Source organism: Poecile atricapillus, chromosome 3 (genome assembly GCF_030490865.1).
Source record: "Poecile atricapillus isolate bPoeAtr1 chromosome 3, bPoeAtr1.hap1, whole genome shotgun sequence".
Classification (NCBI taxonomy): Eukaryota; Metazoa; Chordata; class Aves; order Passeriformes; family Paridae; genus Poecile; species Poecile atricapillus.
Genome location: NC_081251.1, coordinates 92,767,882 through 92,794,882, shown reverse-complemented (window position 1 = coordinate 92,794,882; position 27,001 = coordinate 92,767,882). Strand labels below are relative to the sequence as shown.

Below are 27,001 nucleotides of genomic sequence, written 5' to 3'. Positions count from 1 at the left end.
CACTGCTGTTTGCCCAATTCTGCATGGCAGAAGCAATATTTGTCTTTCTGTTGGCATAAGCTAAATAGACAGCAGTTATTTCACCGTAGCTAGTCCATAACCATAACTTTGATATAAGACCACGAGTTGCCATTATTAATTAAACTTTTGCTGATCACTGTCAGAGAATGGAAATGAGTCATATTGAACAACCCTGTGCAATTTTACCTGTACTTTTAAAAATACCACTTATGCAAATCTTGTCCATTTAAAGCTTAGTTCTTGACCAGAGATGAAACTGATTATCGCCATAAAGATACAGAGTTTATCTAAAAAGGATGCTGCTCTTCAGATCTTTGTTCCTCATGCACATTTTCATGGGTGACCACCTAGGTTATGTGGTCTGAACTATGGTCTGAAACATATGCCTAACACGAAATTTGCAGGACGAAAACCTTTTTGTGTCTGTGTTTTGGATTTAACACTTTTTCATCTTGTCTGCTGGAGAGGCAGGAAGGCAGCCGCAAGCAGTCTGCGTGCAAGTGCTCCAGGCCGGCAGCGGAAGGCGTGCTGCAGCTGTGGTTTGATGTTATGCTCAGTGAAATACCAGCCTTACACAAAGCTACCCTTCCTACACTCCACATCAGCCTGCTGCCACCTCATTCGTGTTGGTAGAGCTGCTGCAGCAGCAAACTCCCCCCCGGCAAAAATAGACATTCCTGTGGTTATTCTTAAAATACACATTTGCATTTGGAGGGCTCTGTGTTGTTTGCAGGTTTTCTTTTTCAAATTAGGCAATGTGTTTTTGGATCACTTTCCTCGGCCAGTTAACCTAGATTTAGTATGGTTTAGTTTAAAGCTGAGTACAGTTTAATTGCGGAGCACTGCCTCAGCATGATTTTTAAGATCCACTGTACACCTCTTGTATCTCGTGTTTTATGTGTGCTACCTCCATCTGAGAAAAATACCATAGGATGAAGGAGCTCAGTTTACAGTCTGGGAGAGGGGTGATGAGGGAAGGGGCTCAGGCACTGCTGTGTGCTCTCTGTCACATCCTGACGTAGCACTGCTTGCCTGGGGACTTCACTCTCCTGTTTCAGTTCTTATTTTGCTCAGTTTTCTGGCAATGAAATGTGATTTACAAGTGTAGCTGTTTCACAATCTCCTTAAGTCATCCATGGGCAGAGCTGCTGTTGACAGACACGATTCCCACCACTCTTTCCAGAGGGTGCTGCCACTTCCCTTGCTGCTGCAGCGCGGCTCATTGTGCCATACACCATATGACTGGTCTGGTGAGTTTCCCTGTTTTGATGTTGATGAATTAAGTTTCACGCTGTTCAGTCTCCTGATGTGCTTCCTTATGTGGCCCCATGAGCTGTGTTGGCAAGAGCAGGATGAGAATGGGAAGGATGCAGGAGAAGGGCAGGGATGCTTATTTTAGCAGTAGTGCTGCTGTATGCCAACTGTAAGTGACCTTAATCCTAGTCAAAGGTCCTGCTTTTCATCACACCTGGAATTAATACTTTGGAGAATGGAACTTTATTAGGGTTTATTAAAGTGCCCAACATCTGGAGTTAAGAGGAGTGAGCAGAGGCAGCCACATCCCACAGGTGTTAGTGGGAGCACTGGATCCTGCTAGATTGTCCTTGTCCTTTTTAGCTCACTAACCAACCTGTGAACACCTCACAAGTACTGCTGGAAGCAGGGTTAAAGCAATGAGCATCCTTGACTGAAGTGTGTCTTGTAAAACTGTTTAATTACTTCGTCTCACCTGATGAGATGGTTTTGGTCTGTTCTGCTTGCCAAGTTATAGCAGATATAACATGGGTTTAAAAACAAACTGAAATATTTTTTTTCCCCTAAAGATAAAGCAATAAAAGGCTTTAGGAATTGGATGGTTATTAAAGAAATTACTTTTATTCTCTCTTTTCTGTGGGGTAAAGCTAATGAATGCAGCTGCTGAGGGGTGATAGTCTTTGGCAGAGAGGTTAATTGCCAGCTGAAACATTGCTGAAGTTTCTTTTCAGAAACAAGAAAGCGAAATAATCGAAGGATCATTTGCTAGTGGAAACATGATTGATTTCATATATATGAGGAAACAAAATTAACTAGTGCTGCCCTCTTGCAGTTCAACGGCAAGACAGTCATTAAACTAGTGTCACTACAGGTACCACTTTGGGACGCTTAGGTACAGTTGTAGGTTTCATGAATAAAAGGTACATAGGAAGAGTTTCCAGTAATCTTCTGGGTGGAATATAACACTGTGACTGCCTTGTATAGCAGCTCTTGGATCTGAAATCTCTTAAATCTTAAGAAAATTAGGAAACCCTAGTTCTCTGAAAACAAATTTCCAAATTTCATGTGGCAGGTACTTTCTTAGGAGCAGTATCACTTGCCAAGGAAACTCAATAGATAATTTTCCTCTTTTTTTATTTTTTTTTTAACTAAAGATGTCCTAGGGACAAATGTCTGTTCTGCAGCTGGGGATATGGTGACTTTAGTCACCAGTTAGCTCTGGGTAAGGTAGTTTTTCAGGTGTGGACCCATGGGGACCTGTTTTGTCCTCCTTTTCACATGGAAGTGGTGACTCCAAAGCATTCATGCCTTCCTATGGCTGTCTTTAAAATCTGGAGGAGCCATTTGCTCCCTTCTTTGAAGAAAAGGCACATTGGAGTGTTTTTTGACCCATGAAAATCTGATGTCTAAAATAATTCCTTTTATACAGTGATAAACTGGTGCTGCTGCAGTCTTTGGGATATTCACTGTTCTGAACACCAGATGTGTGGTGTTCCTAAATATCTGTATGTCGGAGAAAAACAAGCAATGAACTAATCTGTACTTGTACAGTGTACGGAGCTCCGTTCCTGGTCTTTAACAGGCTTTATTTTGTTAGATTGAAGAGTGTTTATTTGTTTTTTTTCATGGTGTAGCAATGCACTTTGCACTGCTAATAATCCGAGAATTTTTTCCTAAGCAAAGGCTTACATCGTGTATGTGTTTTATTTTGGTGTGTGCTGTATTTTAAGTATTTTTTTCATTATTTGTGCCTATCTAAAATACTTAAAAAGAGCACTTTCTCATCACCCACCATTCATATTAAGTAACATCAGGGAAGAGGGACCTGAGATGGTGTTTCAGCTTGGATAGTGTAGAGATAGACAACTGCTGAAGATAGGTGGCTTAGAAGGACAGGTATGATAGAAGGGCCAGAGACAGAAGAGTGAAAAATCCTAACAAAGGAGATAAGGTTATTATGAGGGATTTAAAGGCAACTTGAGGAATTTTGATCAAATCTTCAGCTGAGGAAGGGAACAGGAGATAAGTGGGTTGAGGGTGCTTCTGCCATTTTCAGGGTGAGCTATATACACTGGGCCTTCTGAAATCCTGTTTCAAAAGTTAGAGTTCTGAGGGTCATTCTGATGGTGCTCTGACATTTGCTTTGGTTCCTGCTGCCTCATCCTGTCTGCTTTTGATGGAGCGGACACTAAGCTCAGTTTAAGATACCCAGAAATAGCAGTGTTTCATACTCATTTTATAGTAAGACAGGCTAACTTCTTTTAATATGATGTGCATTACTTACTTCAAAAATCGATATAGTCTAAAATAAATTTATTGGTGTGAACTACATTGGATGCTTTTTGCCAGTAGTTGCATGTAATGTGTCATTGTTCAGAGCGCTAATGGTGTCTTTAGGATTGCAAATCAAGCCTCTTCCTGCTCTTGGCATGGATCTAACCAGTGCATACAATGTCTGTTTGGCCTCATGGGGCATTTCGCCTGTCATTTCTTCCAAGGCTTCATAGTTGTATTGGGAAGTATGTTGAGTTTGAAAGGATACCAAAGTACGTGTGTTAGATTATTCTGTCTGCCCAGCCCTCCTGAGATAAGATTCAGTGTTTCATCTTGCAGTTAAGATCGTTTAATAACTTGATGCAACGTAGGGGTTGGGACAAGTTGGGAATGTGGGTTCTTGGTCAATCCCAGCATCACAGCTGTGTGTTGAGGCCCATGGCTTCATTAGGGTCCTTAATTGTGTGCCCTTGCCTTTTACGCTTTATCATCTTCCACCAGGCAGTTTCCTAGTCCTTTCCCTTTTTATTAATCACAGTAGTTGTCTGGCTGACTTCATACTGCAGAGCTGTGTTCAGCTGACTGCCATCTCTTTTTTTAGATCACTGCAGAGGTCAATTCCTCCAGTCGATCAGGAGCTGCTGGAAAAGAAATATACTACAGTGGTTATGTAGATTGTCAATCCTGGGGAAAACACACAAAACCAATTGTGTGCTGTCCTAATTATATGTGTTCTTATGAACCTATTAACCTTACATCAACCATTTCTGATGGTGGGAAAAAAGTGCTGCCCCTCTTTATTTTTTGAATGGAGAGACGGACTTCCACCCCCCACCCCCCCCCTTTTTTAAAAAAAAATCTCACTGTTGTCTGGAAATCTAAACTTTAATCCAGACTTATTTAATATGCTTGAAAATCTCGAAAATAATAAACTATTTCAAGTATGATAAAAGAGTCAAAATACATGCAGTACATATTCACAAATAGTTTTGTTTTGACATTTATCTTGCTGTAGTCATTCTGCCAACTGGCTTCAGGCACGGCTACCAAAAGAATGAACACATGTTGCATTCATTACTTCTCATCTGGCTGTGCTTCGTCTTGCAAGACAGACAAAATCATGATCACATTAAATAGATTGTAATGCATTTGTAATACGAGTTCCCTTCTTCTGAACGGAATGATAACTTTGCAAAGCTGATGCTTTTAAGCCATATTTTGCTTAGTTTTCATATAATGGATATGAGTGTAGTGCCAGTGATGTCATTGCTTTTTCGTCTCGAAACGATGTCATGTGAAAAATATTCCAATATAATACTGAGCAAACTGCTGCCGCCTTCTTCCCCCGCCGTGTGAACTCCCCGTGTCACTGCTCCTGTCACTCCTCATGTCGCGCTGTGGCCGACGATAGATGTGTGTCGTTTCTGACAGACAGACAGACATGCTTTGGAACAATAATGGTTTATCTGCATCTCCCGCGGGTATTGTCGTTAGTCGCTGGAGGTGGTTCTTTATGCCCCGAGCGCGGACAGACGGATGGCTGTGGGATGTTTATGGCCCGTGCACCGCTGTGCCCCCGGCCGTGACACCGAGCGGCGCGGCGGTGTCGGTTCCCGATTGCTGCGCTTCCCTGTGGGGAGAGTGCAGGACCCTGTCCGTGCAGGAGCAGCTGCCGCTTTCCCGTTCGGGAGCAGTTCGGCGGGCTCCGCTTCCCTGCCGGGCGGGCTCCGCGTCGCTGCCGAGCAGGCCCCGGGGGCCGCGGCCCCCGGCCGGTGCCGCAGGGAGCGCGTGGCCGCCGCCTGCGGGCGGCCCCTCCCCGGGCCCCGGCCCGCCCCCGGCCTCCCGCGCTCGCTCGGGGCAGGGGCTCGGGCGGCGGGGCCGGCCGCCGCCAGCAGGGCTCGGTGCTCCGGGACCGTGTGCTGGGCGCCCGCCGGCCGGGTCGCGGCGCGGGAGCTCTCGCTGAGGCGCGGCGGGGCCGGCCCGGCGGCGCTGGCGGCCGGAGGGATGGAGGAAAGCTTGTCCTGCCTGGCCGCAGCCTGCGACCCCTCGGCGCTCGCCACCTTCTGCACGGGTAAAGTACCGCGCTGCCCCGCGCAGCGAGGGCTCGCTCGGAGTCATCCCCGGCGCTCTCCGCCCCGCATTTCCCATCCCTGGAGGCGAGAGAAAGGGGGGAAGCCTGTCAGCACCGGGGTAGGCTCTGCCCTGCGAGGTGTGAGGCTGGCTGGCCCCGCGTCCCCGTCAGCAGCCCGCAAGGTGTGCCTGCCCTGGGGCTGGGGGGCTCGCTGCCGTGCGGCACCCGCACCGCGAGAAGGTTGGCAAAAAAGAGAGAAACAAATAAACCGGGACGTGCGTGGGTAGCGGGGGAGGCTACAGGGAGACAAAGATGAAGTTAATGCTCAATGCTTGCTGGACAGGAGGTGCGGAGCAGCGTGGGTCCCGACGGCCAGGGGCTCGGACAGGGTTTGGTGCGAGGGAGCTTTCGCAGCCCTCGTGAAAGGGCGGCTCTGGCGGGTCCAAGCATTTCCTTTGGACCTCTCGGTTTGACGCTCTCCGAAGGAAAAGCGGGAGGAAGCCCCGGTGGGACTCGCGGGGCCTCAGGCAGGCGGCAGTAAAGGCTCGTTCAGCGAGGGGAGAGCAGAACTGCGCCTGCTGCAGCTTTCTCTGTCCAACCTGTATTTGCCCTTCAGAACTAGGGGTGCTTTTCCCTTCTCCCTTTATTTTTACCAGTGTCATAGTAAAAATGAAATATTTCAATGCGTATTTTCTGTTTTAAACAGTTGCTATCAAAACAGCCTCTCTTGAGTGCAAATTAGGTAATTAAATATTCTGACTGTAGCTACCAAAACTATATGGTCTTAACAAGACCTGCCAACCAAATAACCCTAGCCAAGAAATCCTATCAGAGATAAAGCGTGTTCCTCTTGTACACGGAGTGGAAGTGTTTTACTGCGAATGAAACAGACGTCAGCGACCTACCCCTTCTTTGCTTGCTGATTCATGCCATGTAATTTGGATACAAATGCAGCATCTCGCATGTAAAACCTTGCACTTACGGCCGAAAATACGATGGTCCACAGAAAAGTTTCCTAAAAAATAAAAAGGAGCAAGTGATTGATGCATAGATTTCTGTGTGCGTTTAATGGAAGAAAGGACCTTGCTATAGTGTACTTTGTTGAAGTGATACTGTACTTTATCTGCTTCAGAATTCAAAGCATTTGGTTTAGAATTCAAGATGTTGCAACCCTCAAGAAAGAAGGGGGGTAAATTAAAAACGTTAACATTGTAAGTGTTTTTTATGATTTTTTTTGCAGGCTTGCAAGGATTTTTACTGTAGAAAAGAAAAGCTAATGTTTAGCTGTTTGTCTTCAGAACAAAATTCAAAAGAAAAGCATTTTTTATGGCTATAGCTTGGAGCTTTTTTACCAATATTTAAAGGTTTATGTGACAACATTTCTACTGACTTAATGGATTGTAACAAGAGTTTCTGTGATTGTCCGTAAAAAATGTATCAGTGTCTCAAACTTCAAGTCATCTTGAAGTTCCAAAGTGAGTGTGACATAATAGACTTACCTTTGAGGTTTGTGTAGAAATCCAACAAAATAAATAATTCTTTTCTGCATTTCTGCATTCTTTTCTGAATGCATATGTTCTATTTTTATTTTTTTCTCTGTCTTAGGAAATTGTTTTTACTGAAATCTTGATACAAGTCTGAGCATTTTGCAGGATAAGAGTTAGGATTTGTAATTAAAAGAAAATGTGGCTTTGGATATTCTTAGCAGGGTAGTACGTTTTGTTGATTTAAAACTTGATTCCTACTTGTATGGTTAAGTCTAATATTCCTTTATATCGGGTTTCTCAATGACAGTGTGTTGGCTTGTGTATAAAGCGAGTGATAAGAAATTGGATTGATGGGGAATCAACAAGTGCTTTGTTCCTGTGAAATTTCTAACTTCAGCCTTGAGGGCTTTTGCACTGGTAACAAGTATGGAAAAGCCTGAGATTAAGTTATAGAAAGTACTTTTTTTTTCTTCTTTTTGTTGGGCTATACATGCTCATTCTCGCTTTATTTAAATGAGCTTAGGGCTTTATACTAACAGTAGGGTATTTCAGGTGAGGGTCTTGGGTATAACTTAATTTTTTTAAAAATAAGTATCCTAGTGTGATATACTTTTCTGTAGAATTTTTCTACCTTTAATTGTGATTTGTTTTGTGCACAGGTGTCATTGTACATACCTCTAATTGCCCATTTCTTGCCAAAGCTAAAAATTAATTCCTAATTCAGCAGTAAAGAACTAGCATTTCTTTTTAACATATGGGGTACAATTGCTGATAGGCAGCTTAATCAAATTTCTTAAAAAAGCTTGTCTGGTGTCAGTAGGAAAGACGTCTTTTATTCTTCTTTTTCTAATTAGCCTTTTATAATTAAAGCTAAGGCAATGACATGTCCCTTAGGAAGACTGTAGCCATCAAACTGGATATGGGCTGGAATTTATCTCAGACAATACTCATCAGGATAGAAATTTTCATTTTGACCAAGGGAATTATTTATCTGCAAACAAATCTTCAGTTGGCATGCTTCTAGATTAAATATTTACCTCCAGTGATACTTGGCATTGAAATTGGTATTTATAAACAGGGGAAAAAACAAACAAACTCCAACATCCCAGTATTTTTAAGCTTTATTTCTTTCAGACTCTTGATTTGTATGCATTTGTCTTTAATGTTAAGACATAGAGAGAGTTTGTTTAGGGTGTTTTCACAGTGTTTTCCAGTTTCTGGAGATATTGATGGCAAGAGTTGGGTTGTGACAGTGGCTCTGCAGGGTTTCTCAAGTGGTGACACTGGGTCTGCCTTGGGCTTGGTGCCTCTGCCAAGGGGCTGTCACTGTGCCATGGAGGGCACCTCGACTGGCAGTGCCTGTGCCACCTGCCTCGTTGGCAGGCAGTGACAGTGGCTGGCACATTCTGCTATTCCTGCTGCCTTGCTTCCCTGCACAGGTGCTGGTGCAAAATTATTTAATTTGAATTAGTATCTGACATAAGGGACTGTGCTGTGAGTATTTGGGTGTTACAAGAGCCTTTCTCTTTCTAGTGCCTGCAGTGCTATGTGTACACAACATAAAATTGTACATACTGTAAAGGTCGGGATAGGTTTTCATCTCACGCTATTTAGAAGGCCAGTACCTTGCCCCAGTAGAAGTCACATTTTTTGACTTCGTAGTTACCTTCTAAAACTGTAGTATCATTTTCAGGTAACATTTTTTCTGTTTTGCTGGTTCAGATCTCTAGCTGGGTCCTAACAGTTCTAGGAACACGTATTAGTCATCAGAAGGGGGTTGAGGAGATAATAGTGACTTGTGCAGGGTAATCGTTAGCGTTTTTTAGCAGTTGCAGGAAGTAATTGCAAGTTGAAGTAATTGCAAGCCACACTTGGAAGTTGCTGAAGTATCAAAATTGGTGAAATGTCAGAGGTGGAGTTGACGCAGCAAACTTGTCATTAAAGGTCAGCTAGAAAGGTTCAGACTGCACATGCTTTCTCAGCACCAAGTCTTTGCTGTCAAATTTTGAATAATGCCCCGATTAAAAAATATCTTTATGAACCCTGCATCATACCCCTGCTTCTCACAGAGAAGTAAGTTCAGCCAGAAAGAAGTGGCATTGGAAACTTCCCTCTTGCAGCAGACTTCTTCAGCTTGCTCCTTCTGCATGGAGCCAGAGCAGCTTTGAGAGCAGAACTTGCAAAGAAATACAGAAAAATTGCTGGACGTGCAGCTCCTGCCCTGTGAGCAGGGAAGGAATAACCAGATATGACAGCCATTAGTCACAGTTCTTTATTGCATGATGAGAAGATGTCTTTATGCATCATAAAATCAGGATTTAGGTGATATGTCTTCTTGTTTTGCTCTTCTCTTCCAGCACCTTTTCTGTTCTTTGTATGTGCTAAAAATGCATGAATTTGTTGGGGTTTGCCCTTGTTTGCCTGTGAAGCTCTTCAGAAGCATTTAAAACCATGGTAATACCCACGATCTAATTTCTGATCCCTATGAAATGCATTAAAGGGCATGTTCACTTCCATGAGAACCTGGTTAGGGCTGACACTTGAGGTTTTTGCATGATTTGACTTGTTTGGTAAATAAATGTCATACAATGTCTTAAGCATTAATATATTTTTGAGGTTGTTTTTCTTAGATGATAGAGGTGAAAAAATCAGAGCTGCAAGTGTCACCCTGAGTGATCTGCACTGATATGGTGCAGTTTCTGTGCTGGGGTTACGTTGTGTGCATGGTGGCAGAGTGGCCCTGAAGGCTGTTGGGCAGGGCTTTGGCAGGAGCTGGCCAGTGAGCTGATCCAACTGAAAACTAATTGGGGGTGGAAAAAGTTTTCTGTCAGGTAGCCACCAAAAAGTATGTCCTGCAGCAGATACTGGGGCAGAAAAAGCAGCATGAGCCTTCAAGGAAAATCACCCCTTTTAGCAGCAGCCCACAGTTTGACTGGCTTAAAAACAAATTAAACCATGCCCAGGACAGTAGTACTACAGACTAGAACAATTTGTTGCTTTTACTTTTGATTTGATCTTAATGTAAAGAAACATAATCTGTCTCCCAGTGTTTCTTCTTGCTTTCAGCTTCAGAGTCTTGAATGATTATTTATGAACAACACTGAACTGAAGAAAACATCTAATGCATTTCACTGAAGAAATCTTTTAATTGCCTATCTCTACAATATTCTATACATTTTTTTGCAATCAAGGAAACCTTTAGGCATGTAATGATATGAAAAATTGCTGAGAAGAAAAACATTTTGACAAACTTTTTTTCTTTAAAGGATGCAGTTCAAACTTTTAAAAATACCACTCTGTCTGCACTAAAAATAATTAACTGGACATTTTGTTCAGTGGAGGCAGAGCTGTGCTCCTGGCCCTGCTGTGGCAGGGTCACTTGTCTCCTCCAGCTTTCTGGGAGGTCTCCCCTAGGTGTACACATTGCACTTCACAGAGTGCTCTGGCATGAGAACTTAGTCTTTGCAGGCTGCAAGAATGGTCGCACCTAGTTTAGAGCATGGGCTTGTGCAGGAGTTGCAGAGGGCTAAGGGAAGGTGGAAGCTTGGAGCATGTTGACACAGTAGGTTAGTAAATGTGGATTAGTAGGTTAAACAAGCTGGCATTCAGTCTTGAGTAAGCGCAGTGTGCTTGAGTAGTTACTGCATGGTAGTTCTCTCCTGGGCTCGCTCCCGGCTGGTTTATGTGGGCATATCCCAGGTTGCAGCCCAAAAATATATTTTGTTAAAAATAAAATAAATGCTGTCAAATAAGCTTATTGAAAAGGTTAGAAGATGCTGGAAAGTTATAAATAATCTTGTTCCTGTTGATGTTATTCTGTTGTGGTGGGAGGAATATTTTTCATGCATGAAGGATCCTGTTATTTTGGTTAGCAGTATTAAGCAGAAATAGTATCCTCCTGGATGGTTCTTTTATATGTATAAATAGCTGAATTAGCATAGCTAATGCTTAGTAAGTGTATGTGGAATTAATCAGTCCTAAAACATAAGCATTAGTGGAATAAACTAGATAATTCAGCGGTTTAAGATAATTGCTGCTTTCAGAGTAACTATTATCTTTTTGGCTTTAGGTTGTTCTCCCCACAGTTATCAAACAAATACAAATCTCCAGGGTTTAAAATAAGAGAATAAAATTAAATTGCAGACACTGGAGATCTACAATATGTAGCTTTTTTCCAGAATGCTTTTCACTTGATGATTTGGAGTATATTAGTAAAAATCTATAAACTTTATTTCTGTGGGTTCAGGCAGGCCTAACCTAGCATTGCTGTTCCTGATCTGTTATGAAAAGCTGGAAGTGTTACCCAGTGATAACTACAGAAGAGCTTTGACATAGGTCTGCTGCATAGGGACTGAAAGCTGATGTGGTAGTGGTGGGTTGGATGGCAATTCAGAGGCTCTCTCGTTGCGTTGGTGCTTGTGTGCTTTTGTAGAAAAACATTACTGCTTTTTTTTTTTTCAAATTGTGTCTTTAGCAAATAAAAATTTCTCTTTCTGAGGTGGCTTTGATTGTTATCAGTTCTTGATTAATTAATGCCTTAATTTTGAGGAAGAAGGAAGTAAATGGGAAAAAATGCAACTTATAATTTGTGACACAGCTGTTAGTCCCAACTATATTCAAGTCTTGTTTTTCAAGTATTTGTAGCACTTGTAGTATTTATAATACTAGGCATATATATCCATGATCAGTCACTATTGCTATTTGCAGGGCTACATTTGTTACCTAAAAACTGTTGCTTTCTAGTGAATAGCGGGAAGAGAAACCTGAAGACTTTATGCTTCAGAGACCCCATCTTTAGGAAGATCAGATAAGTAATCTGTTTATGATACAAAATGTGATGTATTTAACCAACTTTGATAGATATATCCCTTTTCAATGTACAAACTTTGGGAAACATTCCACACAGAAATGTGTTTCTCTACAGGATCCTTTGAGGAGAAAGGGAAAAGTATCCCTAAGGAAAGGCAATTTTCCCCTGTAAGGAAATTCCATGCACACATGCATGTGATTTATCAACAGTGATCGTGATAGTTCAATTTCGTGTAAGACTTCTACATAAAATACCTTCAAGGTGAAATTTTAGAAGGTCTTAGCCTGCCTGTGTCAACTGAAATGTTCTGTTCAGTGATTGATTTTTCTCTTGAAAGCTGTAGTATCATGTACGACTGTTTCAGAGTGTTTGTGTTTGCTTTGCTTCAGTTCTGAAATCTGCTTTGTGGTTTGGCCTAAATAAAGGTGAGACTTAATTCCTCCCTTTTCTGGGGAGTTTTCCATTTTAGGTGTACTAGTGCCAGGATTAGCAACTGAAATTATGATTGAAACTGCTTTTATTTTTATGTATTCATTTCTGCAGAAGTGGCCTAACTGCAGCTTTATAAAATAGATGTGCACATACAGACACATACAGATGTCTATCTCGCTGTTCAAGAGTTCTTCCTTGTCATGAATTAAATCTGTTTCATTTCACAATTACATAATTTGTTTATAGAGCATTTGTGGAAATTTGTTGATAGTGTCCTTGCTAAGGAGAGTGCAGCAACACTTGGTGAAAAATCTGCAGTCTGAATTGTTTAAAATACTATCTTTGCAAAAGAACAAATGTTAATGTTTCTACAGCTCTTGAGAAGCAGCTTGTTGCAGGACAGTGAGTCTCCTGTCAGGCAGCAATAGCCACAGCAGCAGGAAAGGTGTGAGCAATGCTTTCCACCCACACCTTGTTTGCAGCTGTTACTTCACCAGGGCTATTTAACTGCTAACATAACAAAATAAAAAGAGCTTAACTTAAGAACCAGTCCATTTAATTGTATTTATACTCAGCCCCCCTTTTTGAGGGTGGCTGTTGACTTTCACCGGCATAGATACTTCTTATTGCTCTCTGGCCTGTGTTTTCTCTGACACACAATGTGTAGATATTTCTCAGTAGCTCCTCCTGTGTAGTAACTTAATTGGAAATTGTGACTAATGTGTGATTAGTACTTGTGCATACCAAGTTCAAGGTTGGCTGTGTGGGAGCCATGTGCTTTATCCTTGAAATCAAGCAGACAGCTTAACTGTGTCTATAGTATGACTGATCTTTATGGAGATGGATTGGTTCTCTTCTGTACAAGAAACCCCCAACCAAACCAAACTGCTGTGGATTTGGTTCTGCCTGGGGTAAATGCAAGCTGTTGTAGAAATGTTTCCCTAATACCAAAGCTACAAGCAGTTGCAGAAGCTATGGAAGCTTCTTGGTGGAGGTAAAAAAAAGCAGGATTTTGACTGATGCTGTTGCAAGTGTTGAATTGGATCAAGTTTGTGATTAGAGAGCTTTAGTCTCACATTGCTAAGAAACAGTGGCCTTTTAAAAATATCAAAACCAGGCCTTGTGTCTGTTCTTGCTTACAAGACACAGGAGGGGTTGAATGGCTGTGAATTGGTATCCCCTGCAGCAGGGAGGGTAACATTTGTATGACAGAGCTGGGAAAAGAGATGCCTTCTGCAGGAGATGCTTCCCAGTGGGATGGATAAAGCATGACGGCCTTACAAGCACAACTAGCTGCTCCTGCGCTGCTGCGGCAGAGCTGTGGGTGAATGGTCATGAGAGAAAAACTAACTAATGAATACTCTCAGCAGAAGGCTTGTCTCTTAGAGGCTATTTTTTTCAAGGGAGGGAGTGGATTGTCATCCTTAGGTTTTGGATAAGAAGATGCAAAGAAGGACAGTAACTCTTCAAGGTCACTTTAGCTTGTCGGAGTTGAAGTTCAAAGCTGGTGTTTTACTGAATGGGCTCTGGTATGGAGAGGTAATAAAGCAGTGGCCACACAGGGCTGTGAGTAAGTGGAAGGAATTCCTGTACCTGAAATACCAGAAAACTAAGATAAGGCAGCAAGTTGGGGAGTCTATTTCAAAACAGGTTTTCCCTTTATCTGAAATTGCCGTGTCCTGTGACTTGGCGTGATAAGAGCCGGGAAATAGCGCTGTGTACACCAGTGCTGGTGCCTCACCCCCCTCTGGTGTAAGCATGTTTCTGCTGAGCAAAAAATGCTCAGATCCTGCTTTTTCCAGCAGTGCTGAAAGGGAAGGCTTTCCCTGCAGGGTAGATGAGTGTTTTGGGAGAAGGAGGTCTGTATTTCATTGGGAAAGGAAATTAATACTACAGGCCAGGATTCTATTTTTCTTGATGGAGTTTTGCATAGTGGCGCTTAGGATAGATTGGCTTAGAATAGCACAGAATGAGATCAAAGAAACGGTTTGTACAGTGGTATTTTTGATGTTATAAATTAGATATTTATGAGTCCTGGGGGAAAGAAATGCACAGCACAATGAAGCAGCCAGTACAAAAACTTTCAGAAATGTTCCAACACTTCTATTTACAGGGGTAATGTCTATCATGATTTCTAGATAACAGAAACTAGAGATTATTCATTTGTGTGCCATGATTTGAGATGAGTAGAATTTTGTAAGTAAACATTGCATGGTACAAAATGAAATGTATCCATAAAAGAAGAGGTTGTTTTGCTTTGCCTGATGTTATCTCACTTAATGATTTCAGTGCTTTTCTGTTTTGCTGCTGAAATGTTACTCTAGAATTGATGAGAATATAGCAATCTTAGAGTAGAACTTCTTTCTTCTGGGGCAAAAATGTACTTGTTCAAAGCATACCACAAACAAAAACCCGACTAAGTTAGTTGCCCAAATAAGCAATAAATATTTAAGATATTGGAAGATTTCCATAATTGTCAGATTGAAAGTATGTTGGTACTACTGAATTCAAATGCTTTGCAGCAGAGGAGATGCACTGCCATTAATGGGGAATGTTGGACTTTGCCTGTGTTGTTGCAATCTAAAGATTGAATGTTTCGCAAACTTGGATTTTATTCATGTGTTACTAGGAAAGTATATGTTTTGGAAATAGAGCTTGGATAATCAGAGGTAAGCTGTATGAATTTGGGCTTAAATTCTGAAAAAAAAAATTCTAAATATATGTACACTTCTTTGAGCAAGAATTAGCACCATCACTCTGGCAAGAGCAGTTAAAAAATTAAGTGGCTCTGGGTAGAGGGAGGGGTGCAGAGAGAGATGAAGAATCTGAGATTACTGTGATTCTTTTTTTTCCCCCTCTTCTTCTCTCCTTCTCCATTTTCAAGCCTCCACACCAACTTCCTTGCCTGCCACATAACTGCTGGTATCTGTCTGTGCAAATGAGTTTGCACAGTACTGCAGGAAAACCACTGTTTCAGATGGTCCCATGTTTCTCCATGAACTCTGTGCATTCGCTGGACTTTGTGATGTTTTGGATAGCAGTACTTTTGTCTGAGCTGGACTGTGGTTATCATTCATTGTGTTGAGCAGGTCAATGGCAATTAATGCTGCCATCTTTTTTTAGATTTGTGCATTAAAGACATAGAGTGTTCTAAACGGGAAGTCAGACTGAACTTAAAAGTCAGAGTTAGGGCTGTCCTTCAAGAGTGTGCTGAAATCATACAGGTAGTAAGATCCAGCTTTTAATAACTTGGTCATAGTCTCCTTCAACTCAGAACTCAGAACTCAGAAAAGGAGATTCTTCCCATAAAAGCAGTTGGTTGGTAGTTTGAGTTACCTTTATTTTCTTTGCATGTCTCTCTCTTATTTTTATGGGAAAGCTCTTAATCTTGCTTCTTGAAAAATTGCATGCATTTAAACACTGACCTTGCTGCAGCACTTAGGGTAGTTCATTGGTAGCCCACAAGTGTTAATTAACCTTTAGGCAGTGTGGGATCATGAATTTAATTTCATTTAACAGAGGAAGAGTGAAGTTAAAAAGAGATTAAGGTCAAAAGCATCTGCTAATTGCCTAATTTTCTAATTAAGCAGTTGCCTAATTTGAAACTAGAAAGTTTAATTGTCCAAGTGCATAGGGAGAACTGCCCTGTGCATGTCAAAAGCCTGATTGCTTCTGGTGGGTTTACCTGTGAGAGCCGAGCACTTTTCCACACCGAAGTCTGGTGTTTTGAATTAGGCACAGCATGCAGGCTCCTCTGCAGTGAGGCTTTGGGAGTGCGGGAGAGATGCTTTCCTACTCTTGCTGTCCTGCCTGCTGTGGCCACCGTGCAGCCCCAGGCAGTGGCTGGCTTTGTCTCTCTACTGCAGAGCGAAAGCCTGTTGAGCTTCTCCATAGGTGGCTTGGGTGCTGTCTGCTTTTGGTGCAGGGAGGTGAGAGGTGGCTGAGCCCTTGGTGAAGAGGAAGGCTTCAGGGATGTGGTCACCCTTCACCATATGAAAAGTTGTTTTCTTAGAAAATGTTAGCTAGATCAGTTTGGGCATTAAGGAGGGTGGGGATTAACCTACATAATTTCATGCTCACTTCATCTGTTACTTTTAAATTAGCATTTTAGCATGGAAATGTTCTAACACTTCTAGCACAATATGAAATTTTTCAAGTGAAGGAATACTGTGTGTGTTAAAGTGTTAATGCATGTGTAACTTACAGTAGAGCAGTGTATTGCAGCTGTGTCTGGTTGCTATGTGAATTTGCAAGCCTCTATGTTAGAAAAGATGCCCCCTGCCCCTCTTCTTACTGTGACATGAAAATGGGGTGGCACCAAATATTGATAAGAGCTTGGGGTGGCTGGGATAGCTGCTGAGCCATTTACATGGGGGATCCCATGTAGGTGCTCATAGACACCATGAATTCTGTCTATGCAGTGTAAAGGTCACTGATTTGTAGCAGAAATATTATTTTGGAAGGGTATGGGCTTGTCTTGCATGTTGAAGGCCAAGCGTTAAAAAGCAGTATCAGGAACAATATCAGGAGCATCAGGAGTCAAGGAATATTAGGGGAAGAAAAGTACTTGAAAACCACAAGGCTTTTTAAGCACTGGGTGGGGAAAAACCCATGAATGGTCTTCCTCCTGAGATGCATCTCAGTGGAGGTGGAGCTGATAGGAAGTATGCAGTTGGGGAAGGATATGAGGCAGTGCCTGCATAATCTGCCTCTTCAAGTAATCAAATGGATACCAGTGTCAAATCTGAGAAGTGTCTGTAAGCATTTGTTCTGTTTTTGCAGTCTGTCTATCAAACCTAGTATCAGCAAGTATGAAATATACATTTTTTGTGCCCAGTAAGCTATACAGTTACTGGAAACTTAGGCAAGCAGAACACTCATGTTGATCAAATATGGCATGGGTGGGGCTGTGCCCTTGAATCTCAAACTGATATATTTCTAGATTATCTGTATTAAAACTGAGTGTTTACAGCAGCAGATACACAAGCTTGTTACAAAAATCTTTTTATTTTCTTTAATTTGTGGTTATTATTGGGTTTTTTTTTTGTTAGGATGTTTTTGTGTCATCTTTTAATCTTTCTTCTTCATTTGCTTTTTCATGACAGGCAAATAAAAATTTATTAATAGCTGCCTGTGTGCACAAATCTGTCTAGCATATACAAACAGAGCTACTAATTGTTAGGCATGAAGTGAATCATTTTACAGAATAACCCTTTCAAATAAAGTTGCTTGAAAACATGGGCCATGTTCTTTATAATGTAATGATGCAGGTTCACAGACATGAACATGCTTCAGACAGGCCATAAAGCAGTCCACAATATCGAAGGCCAGCAGCAGCTGTTGCGCAGCAGAATACTCATGGGCTTCAGCTAAGTCATCTCATGGATCATCTACAGACAAATAAAATACTGCTTGCTGTGGACTTGTGATCAACATGGTTTGTGGAATGGCTAGTGTAGAGTAATATATCCTCTTATTATTATTATCTACTTGTATGGGGTAAAATTAGATGGGTCTGTGAAACATTAAAAAAATCTCATGAGCTGTTCAAACTGTTCAAGACTATTCAACCACAGTCTGGTTGATGTGATGGTCCCCGTGCAGCATCAATCCTGAGCAAATGAGTGCTGTGTGACAATGTTCTTCCTGAAAACCTGAAGAAATGTCTTAGAAGTCTAAAAAGGAGACAAATTTAAGGTTTAGCCAGTTTGGAAATGTTAGTATACTGCACTGTCTACAGTCTGTGGCTTACCTGTACCTATCTCAGAACATCTGCGTTATTATTCTATAAAGAAAATAAAGAAAGAACTAACACTTTTGTCACCAGTAACAAGTGTGAGGTCAAGCAGTTCATTGGTTTGAATTTGGTGTAGGAAAACTGGAAGATTATGGAAAAGAATGGACAACTAGCACAGGAAGCCAAAGATGTGTGAGGTAATTGAAAGAGTTAAAGGCCAGATATTGCGCTTTCAGGAAGGGAGAGTTGGGGGGAACTTCCCACTCCACTGCCATGCCATAATCTCTGGATTCTAGGATGATAAAGTATCATTTGGGCTGTGGGGGAGCTCTTTGAATCCTCTGTGCTCATGCTGTGTGCTTTAATTCCCATTCTTGTATTCTTTGCATGACTCACGTCCTTTACAAAACTGAGATAATTTTTGCATGTGCTGGCATTCGGAGGAGAAACTGTGAACAAAAGTATGGAGTCTTAATTCTATTTTTTTTTTTTTTTTTGAAAATTATGAATTACAGATATGTAACATAGTTCTTGATCTTTGCACTTTCTTAAGCTATAAGAGACCCTCTATAAACTACTCTTAAGATAGGTGATCTGCAGAAAACTGTAGAGAGTTTTCTTTCTCATAACATGTAGGAAAAATAAATTTGTAAGATATCTCTCTGGAAACATAAACCTCATCCAGAGTCAAAATTTTCAGTGCTCTTTAAAACAAAAATTGGAATTTATATAAATACATACTTTCCTTCACACGTGAGCAGATCATGGTCCTCATGAGAAAAGGTTCTTTGGGGATAGTTATCTCCTGAAATTGTCGGCCAGATCTTTATTCCAGTCCCAATAATTCTGTTCTGTTCCTTTTCCCTAATAAAAGACTCTTACCACTCTGGGCAAAATATAGAGAACGCTGTGGGTTAACAGCCAGGGCTTTAAAGTTACCTATGGTTGATGCTGCTATATTGGACGAAACACCGCCCTGTGGTTTAAATTTCCGTGTGCTGGAGCTTATAGAATTTGTTTTTCTGAAATGCTGTTTATGTATAAAATTAATTCCTTGCTAGGATTTAATCAAAGCTGGGAGGAGTTGACTCAGGTGACAATGGATGCTCTGGATTTGTTGAGGGGGCCCAGAATAGATGGTTCAGTAGTAAGATTTTTTTATTTTTTATTTTTTCAAATGTAGCCAGTTCAACATTCTCTTAGGCAGCACATGATGAAGGGTGATGCTTTTCAAATGCTGGTACCCTCAAATGCCTGCTAGATAACATATGAGATGTGTGTCTTGGAAGGTTTGTTAAGTACCATCACCCTGTCCTGGACACCCCTTTTGAAGTTCCTGGCCCAAGGCTAACGGGCAGTTGGAATTGCTGCCTTGTTTGATCTGCTAGGAGTGGTTTGATGCCTGTGCCAGTGAAGAGTCGTACACAGACTAACCTGTTTGTTCAGTGCTGTTCATTGACTATGAGAAATGAACCCTCATTTATAGGGTCATCTTTGCATCTCATGAGTACTGAATACGAGCATCCCATGTATATCTTTTCTTACTCCAAAAGCAAGGGAAGAATTAATGTGTTGTGGGCTAAAATCTAAAATCAAACTGATGAACTGTGAAAAATAACAGAACATTTTATTTTGATTGTTATAGTACTGTATGTTTAGACCTAGCATGTTTTTGCTGTCATTTGAGTGCCAGTACTCTTACCTTAAACCAGTTTTTAAGACTGAAATAACCTAGATTCACATCTCTGTGGATGTCTCCTCACTACTACAAGTGAGCACTGTAGATGTTGCTTTTCTTCCACACTGAATCTTGTTCCCAGTGTGTCCCTTAAAAGCATAGGTCAGCAACAGCTTAGCAAATATGACCAACACATTGGAAATGGTGATGTTTGGTTATAATAAGAATAGCTGGGGAACTTAAAAGGTATTTTAAAAATTAATCAAATTAATGTCTCAGTAGTCAACTGCACTTAAGAATTACTTGCTCTATCTTCTTAACTGGTTTCCCTCTTTATATAAATTTCCCCCTGGTTTAATAAAAGAAGAGCAGCTTATGTAAGGCCTGGATAGATGCACCTCTATGTAAGCACAAGGGAAAGGACAGATGTTTAGGAGTGGGAGAAGGGGAAGGGAGGAGATGGAATTTTGCTTCCTATTAACTGACTTTGTTCTTGCATAAGAGCTGTTTCCTCTCTGAAGGGGAGTGCATGTCCTTGAAGGAAGGTTTTTTTGCTTTTTTTTGTATGAACTTCTTTTGAAGTAGTTCTTTAGATTATAAAATATGTTTTAAATGAAAGAAGAAATCTGGAAGATATTTTGAAAACTTCTGTGAAGAAAAGATTTAATTGTGCAGATTTGTCAGAATAATCTCATGGATTCCAGCTTTGTTTACTTTTTGTACATCTTCTTTTAGGATAATCCCTGTTGAGTTACTTTTCAAGACACTGTCAGGAAGGGCATGTTGAAATTCAGTTGAATATTTGCTGTAATGGGTGAAACATTTGGGTTGGGAATTATTAGTTTGAATTCTCTAATAGTTGCCAGGGATACCTGGTAATATATATGGTTGTCATCACTTGAAACAGATGCTGCTTCTGTAGAATGATAAAGAACAATGAAGTGTGCTGCTGTATTCTTTGATCAACCAAATGTCTCAATTTCCCAGTGATATCCTTGTTCTCCAGCTTCTTTCAGTCAGTGTGTCTCCCGTGCCCTTTCTGCAATGCAGAGCAGCCGCTTGGGATTTGAAACTTCCCATCATACAACAGGGCACATTGCTTTGCCTGGTTTGAAATCAGCTGAATGGCTCAACCTTCCTGGCCTTCTCCTCATGCCCCATTTCCATAGTTGTGCCCTCTGACAAGCTGTTGGGTTGAAGCTGAGTTTGGGGGTCCTCCTGCCTCTCTGTTCTGTGCCAAGGCTTGAGCCTCCACAGCACACCTCAAAGAGGAGAGCGTTGGCCAACTCCTCTGCCGTCGCACGAGATGTGTTGAGGAGGTCAAACCTTACCCTTACAGGGCAGGAACATTTGCTCTCCTGTTATTCTTTGACATTCTAATTAGTGACATGCCTTTGGGAGCTGCAGCAGCCAGCCAATTCGCCCCAGTTTTGGGGTGCTGGGGTTCCACAGCAACAGTCAGGTCAATTAGTAGTTCATGGGAAATAAAGATGTCCAGAAATGTGCAGAGCATTTGCTTCTGTGCTCATCACAGAGACTGATAAGTAGTGGAGCCTTTTCTGGTTTGGTAATTACTCTTGTTTGGACTCTACACAGGGCGCACAGTAATATTTGGCTCCTAAAATGATGATTTGACGTAGCTGCTTATTCCTTTTACAAGTGTTTTACAGTGATCTGCTGTATATTTATGCAGCCTGGGAACATATCCATAATTTATTCATTATAATGGATAATATCTATTAATTGAAGACTTTAGCTAACAAAAAAAGCAAAAAAAATTAAGTTGGGGGGGTTTGCCTGGGTTTTTTCCTCCTCTTTTTAAGGAAATATCAAACTGCTTTCTTCTGTGTGGACTGCTTCTAGGTGTAAGAGAAGTTACAAAGTTTATAATATTTTGAAAGTAACTGTTTTCTCAAGTGTTCATTCTGACTGGTCCACTGCATCTGCTTAAGGGCCATTACTTGCAGGATAGTAAAAATATGAATTATATTATAAATCAATTTACTTTTCTGAAATAAAAACTTTTCTTCATGGATGAATGTCTATTTACCTTGGTTCCTTTTTTGTATGCTGCGTAGGTATGCATGTAGGACCTTTCCCAGCTCCTTAAAACAGATGGAAATTTATGTTTTGAACATGAGGGTTTTAATAAAATAATGTTACACAGTCCTTCCCAGCCTGAGGAAGGTGTCACAGGTCTGGGTTTGTAAAGTCCTGCTGAGAGACCATTGGATGTGCTAGGCTGTGGAGTCATTAAAATCAGTTTTCTGCATATAGGGACATACAGTTTTGGATGGTGGTATTAAAGGTATTTTTGTTGAGTCCTAATCTGTTGTCTCTCGATCTCGATTTAATTATGTACTTTATTAATTATGGAATTCCTCTGCAGTTATTTTAATCATCCAGAATGAATATATTACTAACAATGAAGTGTACGCTTTTGCTTTAACCAAATTGTGAATTAAAACAATATGCAAAATTATCATTTTGGGGCTGTTTTATTATTGTAACCTTGACTGTTCCTTTCAGTTCACTAATAATTGTGGATACATTTCATTACTAAAGTGTTTTTAGCGTTTTTTTAACTAATTCATTGTAGGACTTTTGTTTGTGTTGTGAATGTAGTAATTATGATGCTTTATTTTGGTTGGTTCAGCTCTTGGCCCTTCAGTAGTGAGTATCATGTTTTAACTGAGTGAAAGTTGGCATTAAACTCCCTAATCTCTTTGACAGTGAATTCATTGGAGGAATTTGGCTCAGTATTTCTTTTGTTTACATGTATTTTGAAAGTTATTAAGGTTTTTTGGTTTGTTTTTTTTTTAGGGAAAATTGGAGTACAAGGATTGTGGCTTATATTAACTTTTTTCTCCTTGATATGTCTTCCAAAGAATACTGGAAACTAAAGTTTAGATTTAATAGAATCACAGTAATAATATCAGTTATTTAGCTTTGCATTTAATTTTGCTGTATTTATTTTGCAGAATATGAAATTAAATGAAAAATATAATACAAGTGAATTTTTGTAAACCTATATTAGAAGTTCTTTACTGAGTTTTTAGGAAGCCTTAGACAGGATGCATAAGGAATTCCTTGGTGATTGAGTGACATACTCTTTTACAGGTTTTTTTTGTTTTTTTTTTTTTTTTTAAGTTACTGGCCTATGACTTATTAGAATAACCAAATACGAAGATCTGTTATTTGTTATTTTGGCTTGGCAGAAATAATGCAAAGAACTGTCAAAGGCAAAGAGTAAGCAGAAGCTGTAATTTCTTTTTTTACCACTGAAGAATAGATTTGGCTGGGTTAAGCCTTCAATGCTAATCTATCTCTGTGTGGCCAAACAGATTTTTGGAACCTTTTTGTACTGCATTTATTTTCTCTTCACTCCAGGCCAAATCTTATAAGGTTGTATGTTTTTTGGCACATCCAGGGTGGTGATGTGAAAAAAGTTAAAGAGAAGGAATTGAATTTAAGAACTCTGATCTAGATCATTTAAATTGAGACTGCCACTTGATGCAATTAGGTCATTTTTAACAGTACTTTTATGTTCAACTGTGGACTTTTTTTTTTTAACTTTGAAACTTGCTTTAATATTAAGGGTCATAGTTACAATTCTTCAACAGTTCCGCAAGAATATATTGCAGAATTTTACCACGGTTTTAACCTTTTAGGTTAATTCAGTTGGCTGTTTAAATAAAGTTAATTTCAGTCTTCCTTGTACTTGTAAGCATGTTTTTCATGGGAAGCACATTCCTTCTTGTGATTTTAATAGGACCATGCTCCTTGCTAATGATTAGTAATGATTTCTGTCCTGAAGCATTCATTTGATATTTGTGCTAATATCCATTCTTTATTCGCCTGAACATGTTTGTTAGAATGTCTTCAGTATTTCAAAATGATGGGACAGATGTACATGCCTCTTCCTGTGGCTTTTAGTTCAGAACAAAGCATTTCAATGCCTCTTTCTGCTCTGCTTTGCCTCTGTACAGATGACAGCATCTCAGCTGCGAGCACCTCCGATGTCCAGGACCGTCTTTCAGCCTTGGAGCTGAGAGTGCAGCAACAAGAAGATGAAATCACCGTTCTAAAAGCAGCCTTGGCTGATGTGCTGAGGCGTCTTGCTATCTCTGAAGACCATGTAGCTTCTGTGAGAAAATCAGCACCAAGTAAAGGTAAGCCCAAATTTGGTAAACTCTTTCTAGAGTCAGACTGTGTTATCACGTCAGAATGTTCTCCATTGGTTACTTGTCTTTCCCTTTTCTGTCTCATTTGGGAAGGCTGATCTATTTTGAGCTGGAGGGGTTAGGTTTATAATAGTGGCTTAAATACGTACAGCCAACAGATATCGGAAATATGCTTATTAATTCTGATGTTTGCTAACATTTTTATGTTCTCGATACCCCTAAAAATTTTCCTTACTTCTTGCTAAAAAGTTCCTGTTTTAATTTCAGTGGTGGAATGTTAACCTGCCACTGGAGGCTCTGGGGCTTATGGACAGTTTTGAGTCTTAGCTTTGACTTTGCCTGGAAATTACTCAGCTGAAAGGGCATATTAGAGATTATGTTTTCTCTTGTTCCTAAATTATAACCAAAACAAAAACCAAAATGTATTGCTACCAAATAAGAAGGCTTTCTGAATGTAGTTAATTTTTGTTCCAGTACAGAGATAACTCGCCACCAGTAGATCTCATGTAAGAAATGGCCATGTAGCAGCAATATCTCTTTTGATTAGTCACTAGTAACTTTCATATTGCAGTACTGAAATATGCAGGATTGTTTAAAAGTAAAGAAACTAGATGCTTTTTGCACTAATTTTCATATGCTTCCCTTCCCCCCTGTCCCCCCTGTTTCCCCCATGGACATTTTATTTTGTATTCTGGAGAAGTATTTGAATTGAGTTTTGAACTTACTCCAACTTAAAGCTGTGTATTTGAAGAGAATTATGGCTGTGTATGTTTCTGGCATATATCAGGTCTCTGATTCTATAAAATATTAGGTCATATTTCAAATAAATCATGGTTTTAATTCACCATAATTGCATGTAACCACATCAAACCATGCAGCACAGAGATCTCTGGGATCAATCCCTGTGTGAGTGTTGCAGTGCACCTATTACACCAGTGCCAATTTAACAATGAACTGATACAATGTAGCCTATGCTTGTTTGGGTGACCGCTTTTTATAGGCTGAAAATGCTGAAAGTTTGAATTATTTTAGATGTGACAGAGGGATCAAATTCCTTACTTAAGTGTTTTTGCAGTCTCTCTGCCAGATGGAAGGAAGTCATGATGCTTAATTGGCTTGGGCTCTGAATCCTGCCATTCTCTCTTGCTTGCTAAATGGTAGACTGTTGTCATCTCTGCTTATAAATGCAGCTTTTATCCATCCAATTTACATGTCTGGCCTCATCAAGATTGAAGCTTCTTTTTTGAACTCTTTTTAAATATAGCTTTAGCAGCTATTTTGACTAAATCACTCTGCTGTTTGCTGTCCATTATGAGAAAATGTCCAAGTGAAAAACCATGGGGAAAACATGTCCATAGTGCCTTATTCTTCCTATTTAAATGCAGAGGAGCTGGGATGTGCACTTTGGCTTGGACTGTCTAACACCCAGCAAACTTTGTGTACAGGCAGGCAAACTTCCTGTGTTCTGCAAAATGCCTTGGGGCTATCTCATTTCTGGGGGTCTTGGGACCATACTGAATTCTATAGGTCCATTTCTTCAGTGAGAAATAAACTAATTATTTGGGAGAGGCAGAGTAGAGGGAGAGTGGAATGAGAGGGAGAGTCTAAATATCTTCAGTTTGGTCATATTATATCTCTACAAATGAATGGCAACAGCATGGAACTGTGAAGAAAGAGATGGGAACAGGGACAGATACATACATGCATGATCTAATTCACTGAACTTAAATGAATTATGACTAATTGGCACTGTGTTTAATTGGTGATGGATGTGTTCCCATTGTGTTCAGTTACCCAATACTACCAGAAAACACATTAACTTCACTTGTAATCATGAAATCAGCTGTACATAGAATTCACAGAATAAAATGTTTACAGAGACTGGAATTTTAAGAGACTAAAATTAGACTTGAGGAATAAACTTGGGATTAAAACAAGTTCATATATTGCTTTTTGCAATGCCCTAGGTTCTACTTTTGATTTCTGTATTTTAAATTATTTCAATGGCCAAAAAAATCTTGAAATGTTTTAACAGAGAGAAATGTGGGGTTTTTTTAATAAATAGGATTAGAAGATGATCAGAATTATCATACAAAAATAATGCTCAAGTAACTGTTAGGTTTTCTTTGAAGTATTATGCATGTATATAACAGACTAACTAGTCAAGCCATGACTTCTGCAAAAGTAACTGTATTCCTCCAAAACTCATTTTAGTGTTTGTGATCCTGTCAAGAATCTGGATTTATGCATTACAGTAATTGCACTTTCATGTAAAATATTACAGGCTAATTTTCTTATAAGAAATATGCTGAGGCTTTCAATCACAGAAGTATTTTTCTCTGCAGCAGCCCTTAAATACATACTGACATAAATAACGAGTAAAGAGAATAGATGTGTATATATACTTCTGAATACACGCGGAGAGATGTGTTTAATCTGAAGTATGGCAACACAGTGAGATAAATACTTTTAAAACAAACTGAACTTAACAAAAAAAATAGTACCAGAAAAAGCCATCCTGAATCTTTCCATCAAACAAAGGCGTCTTAACAGAAAGTGATTACTAACCTAGTTTGAAGGGTGGCTTTTCTACTTTTTGCTAAAATGAGTTTTCTGAAACCTCTCAATTTTTTTTTTCTTGTTGCCACCTCAGCAGTATCTTTGAAAAGGGATTTTTCATAGGCTAAAAATAAGTCTTGTGAGCCAAGAGTGAATCACACTGGAAGGGACAAATCCATCCTGATCGCTTTTTGACTGATTTTTCTTATTCTGAAGTTGATGGCTTGACTTAGTGAAAAAAGTGATCACTTTGTCCTTTGTCTTGTTTGTCTGCATGGTACATCTGGTGATCTAATTCTGTTCTTAATTTCTTTTATTTTAGATTGATAGATTGAAACAGTAGATGAAGATAAAGTTTTTGTGTTATCCTTTAAATCTTTGTTTATCTTTTTGCCCCTACATTTCTGTCACATGCTTATTTTGAGCTTAGTCCAGTGTCCAGTGAAAAAACTGACACGGTTTGGGTAGATTTATATTTCTAACTGATGGGCTCT

At 40.1% G+C, this 27,001-nt stretch overlaps 1 protein-coding gene across 3 annotated transcripts in view; it reads left to right on the top strand.

Moving 5' to 3' along the window:
• Window positions 1–27,001, top strand: part of EML4 (EMAP like 4) — a 147,318-nt gene that overhangs the window by 55,001 nt on the left and 65,316 nt on the right. Inside the window, exons 1-2 of one of the 3 annotated variants that reach the window (XM_058835139.1) lie at window positions 5,409–5,620; window positions 23,754–23,936. In XM_058835139.1, the coding sequence (XP_058691122.1) occupies window positions 5,554–5,620; window positions 23,754–23,936 (250 nt within the window). In that variant the 5' untranslated portion in view covers window positions 5,409–5,553. Of the gene's footprint in view, window positions 1–5,408; window positions 5,621–23,753; window positions 23,937–27,001 lie in introns of those variants that run through there. The other 2 variants (XM_058835142.1, XM_058835140.1) reach the window with 2 other exon arrangements.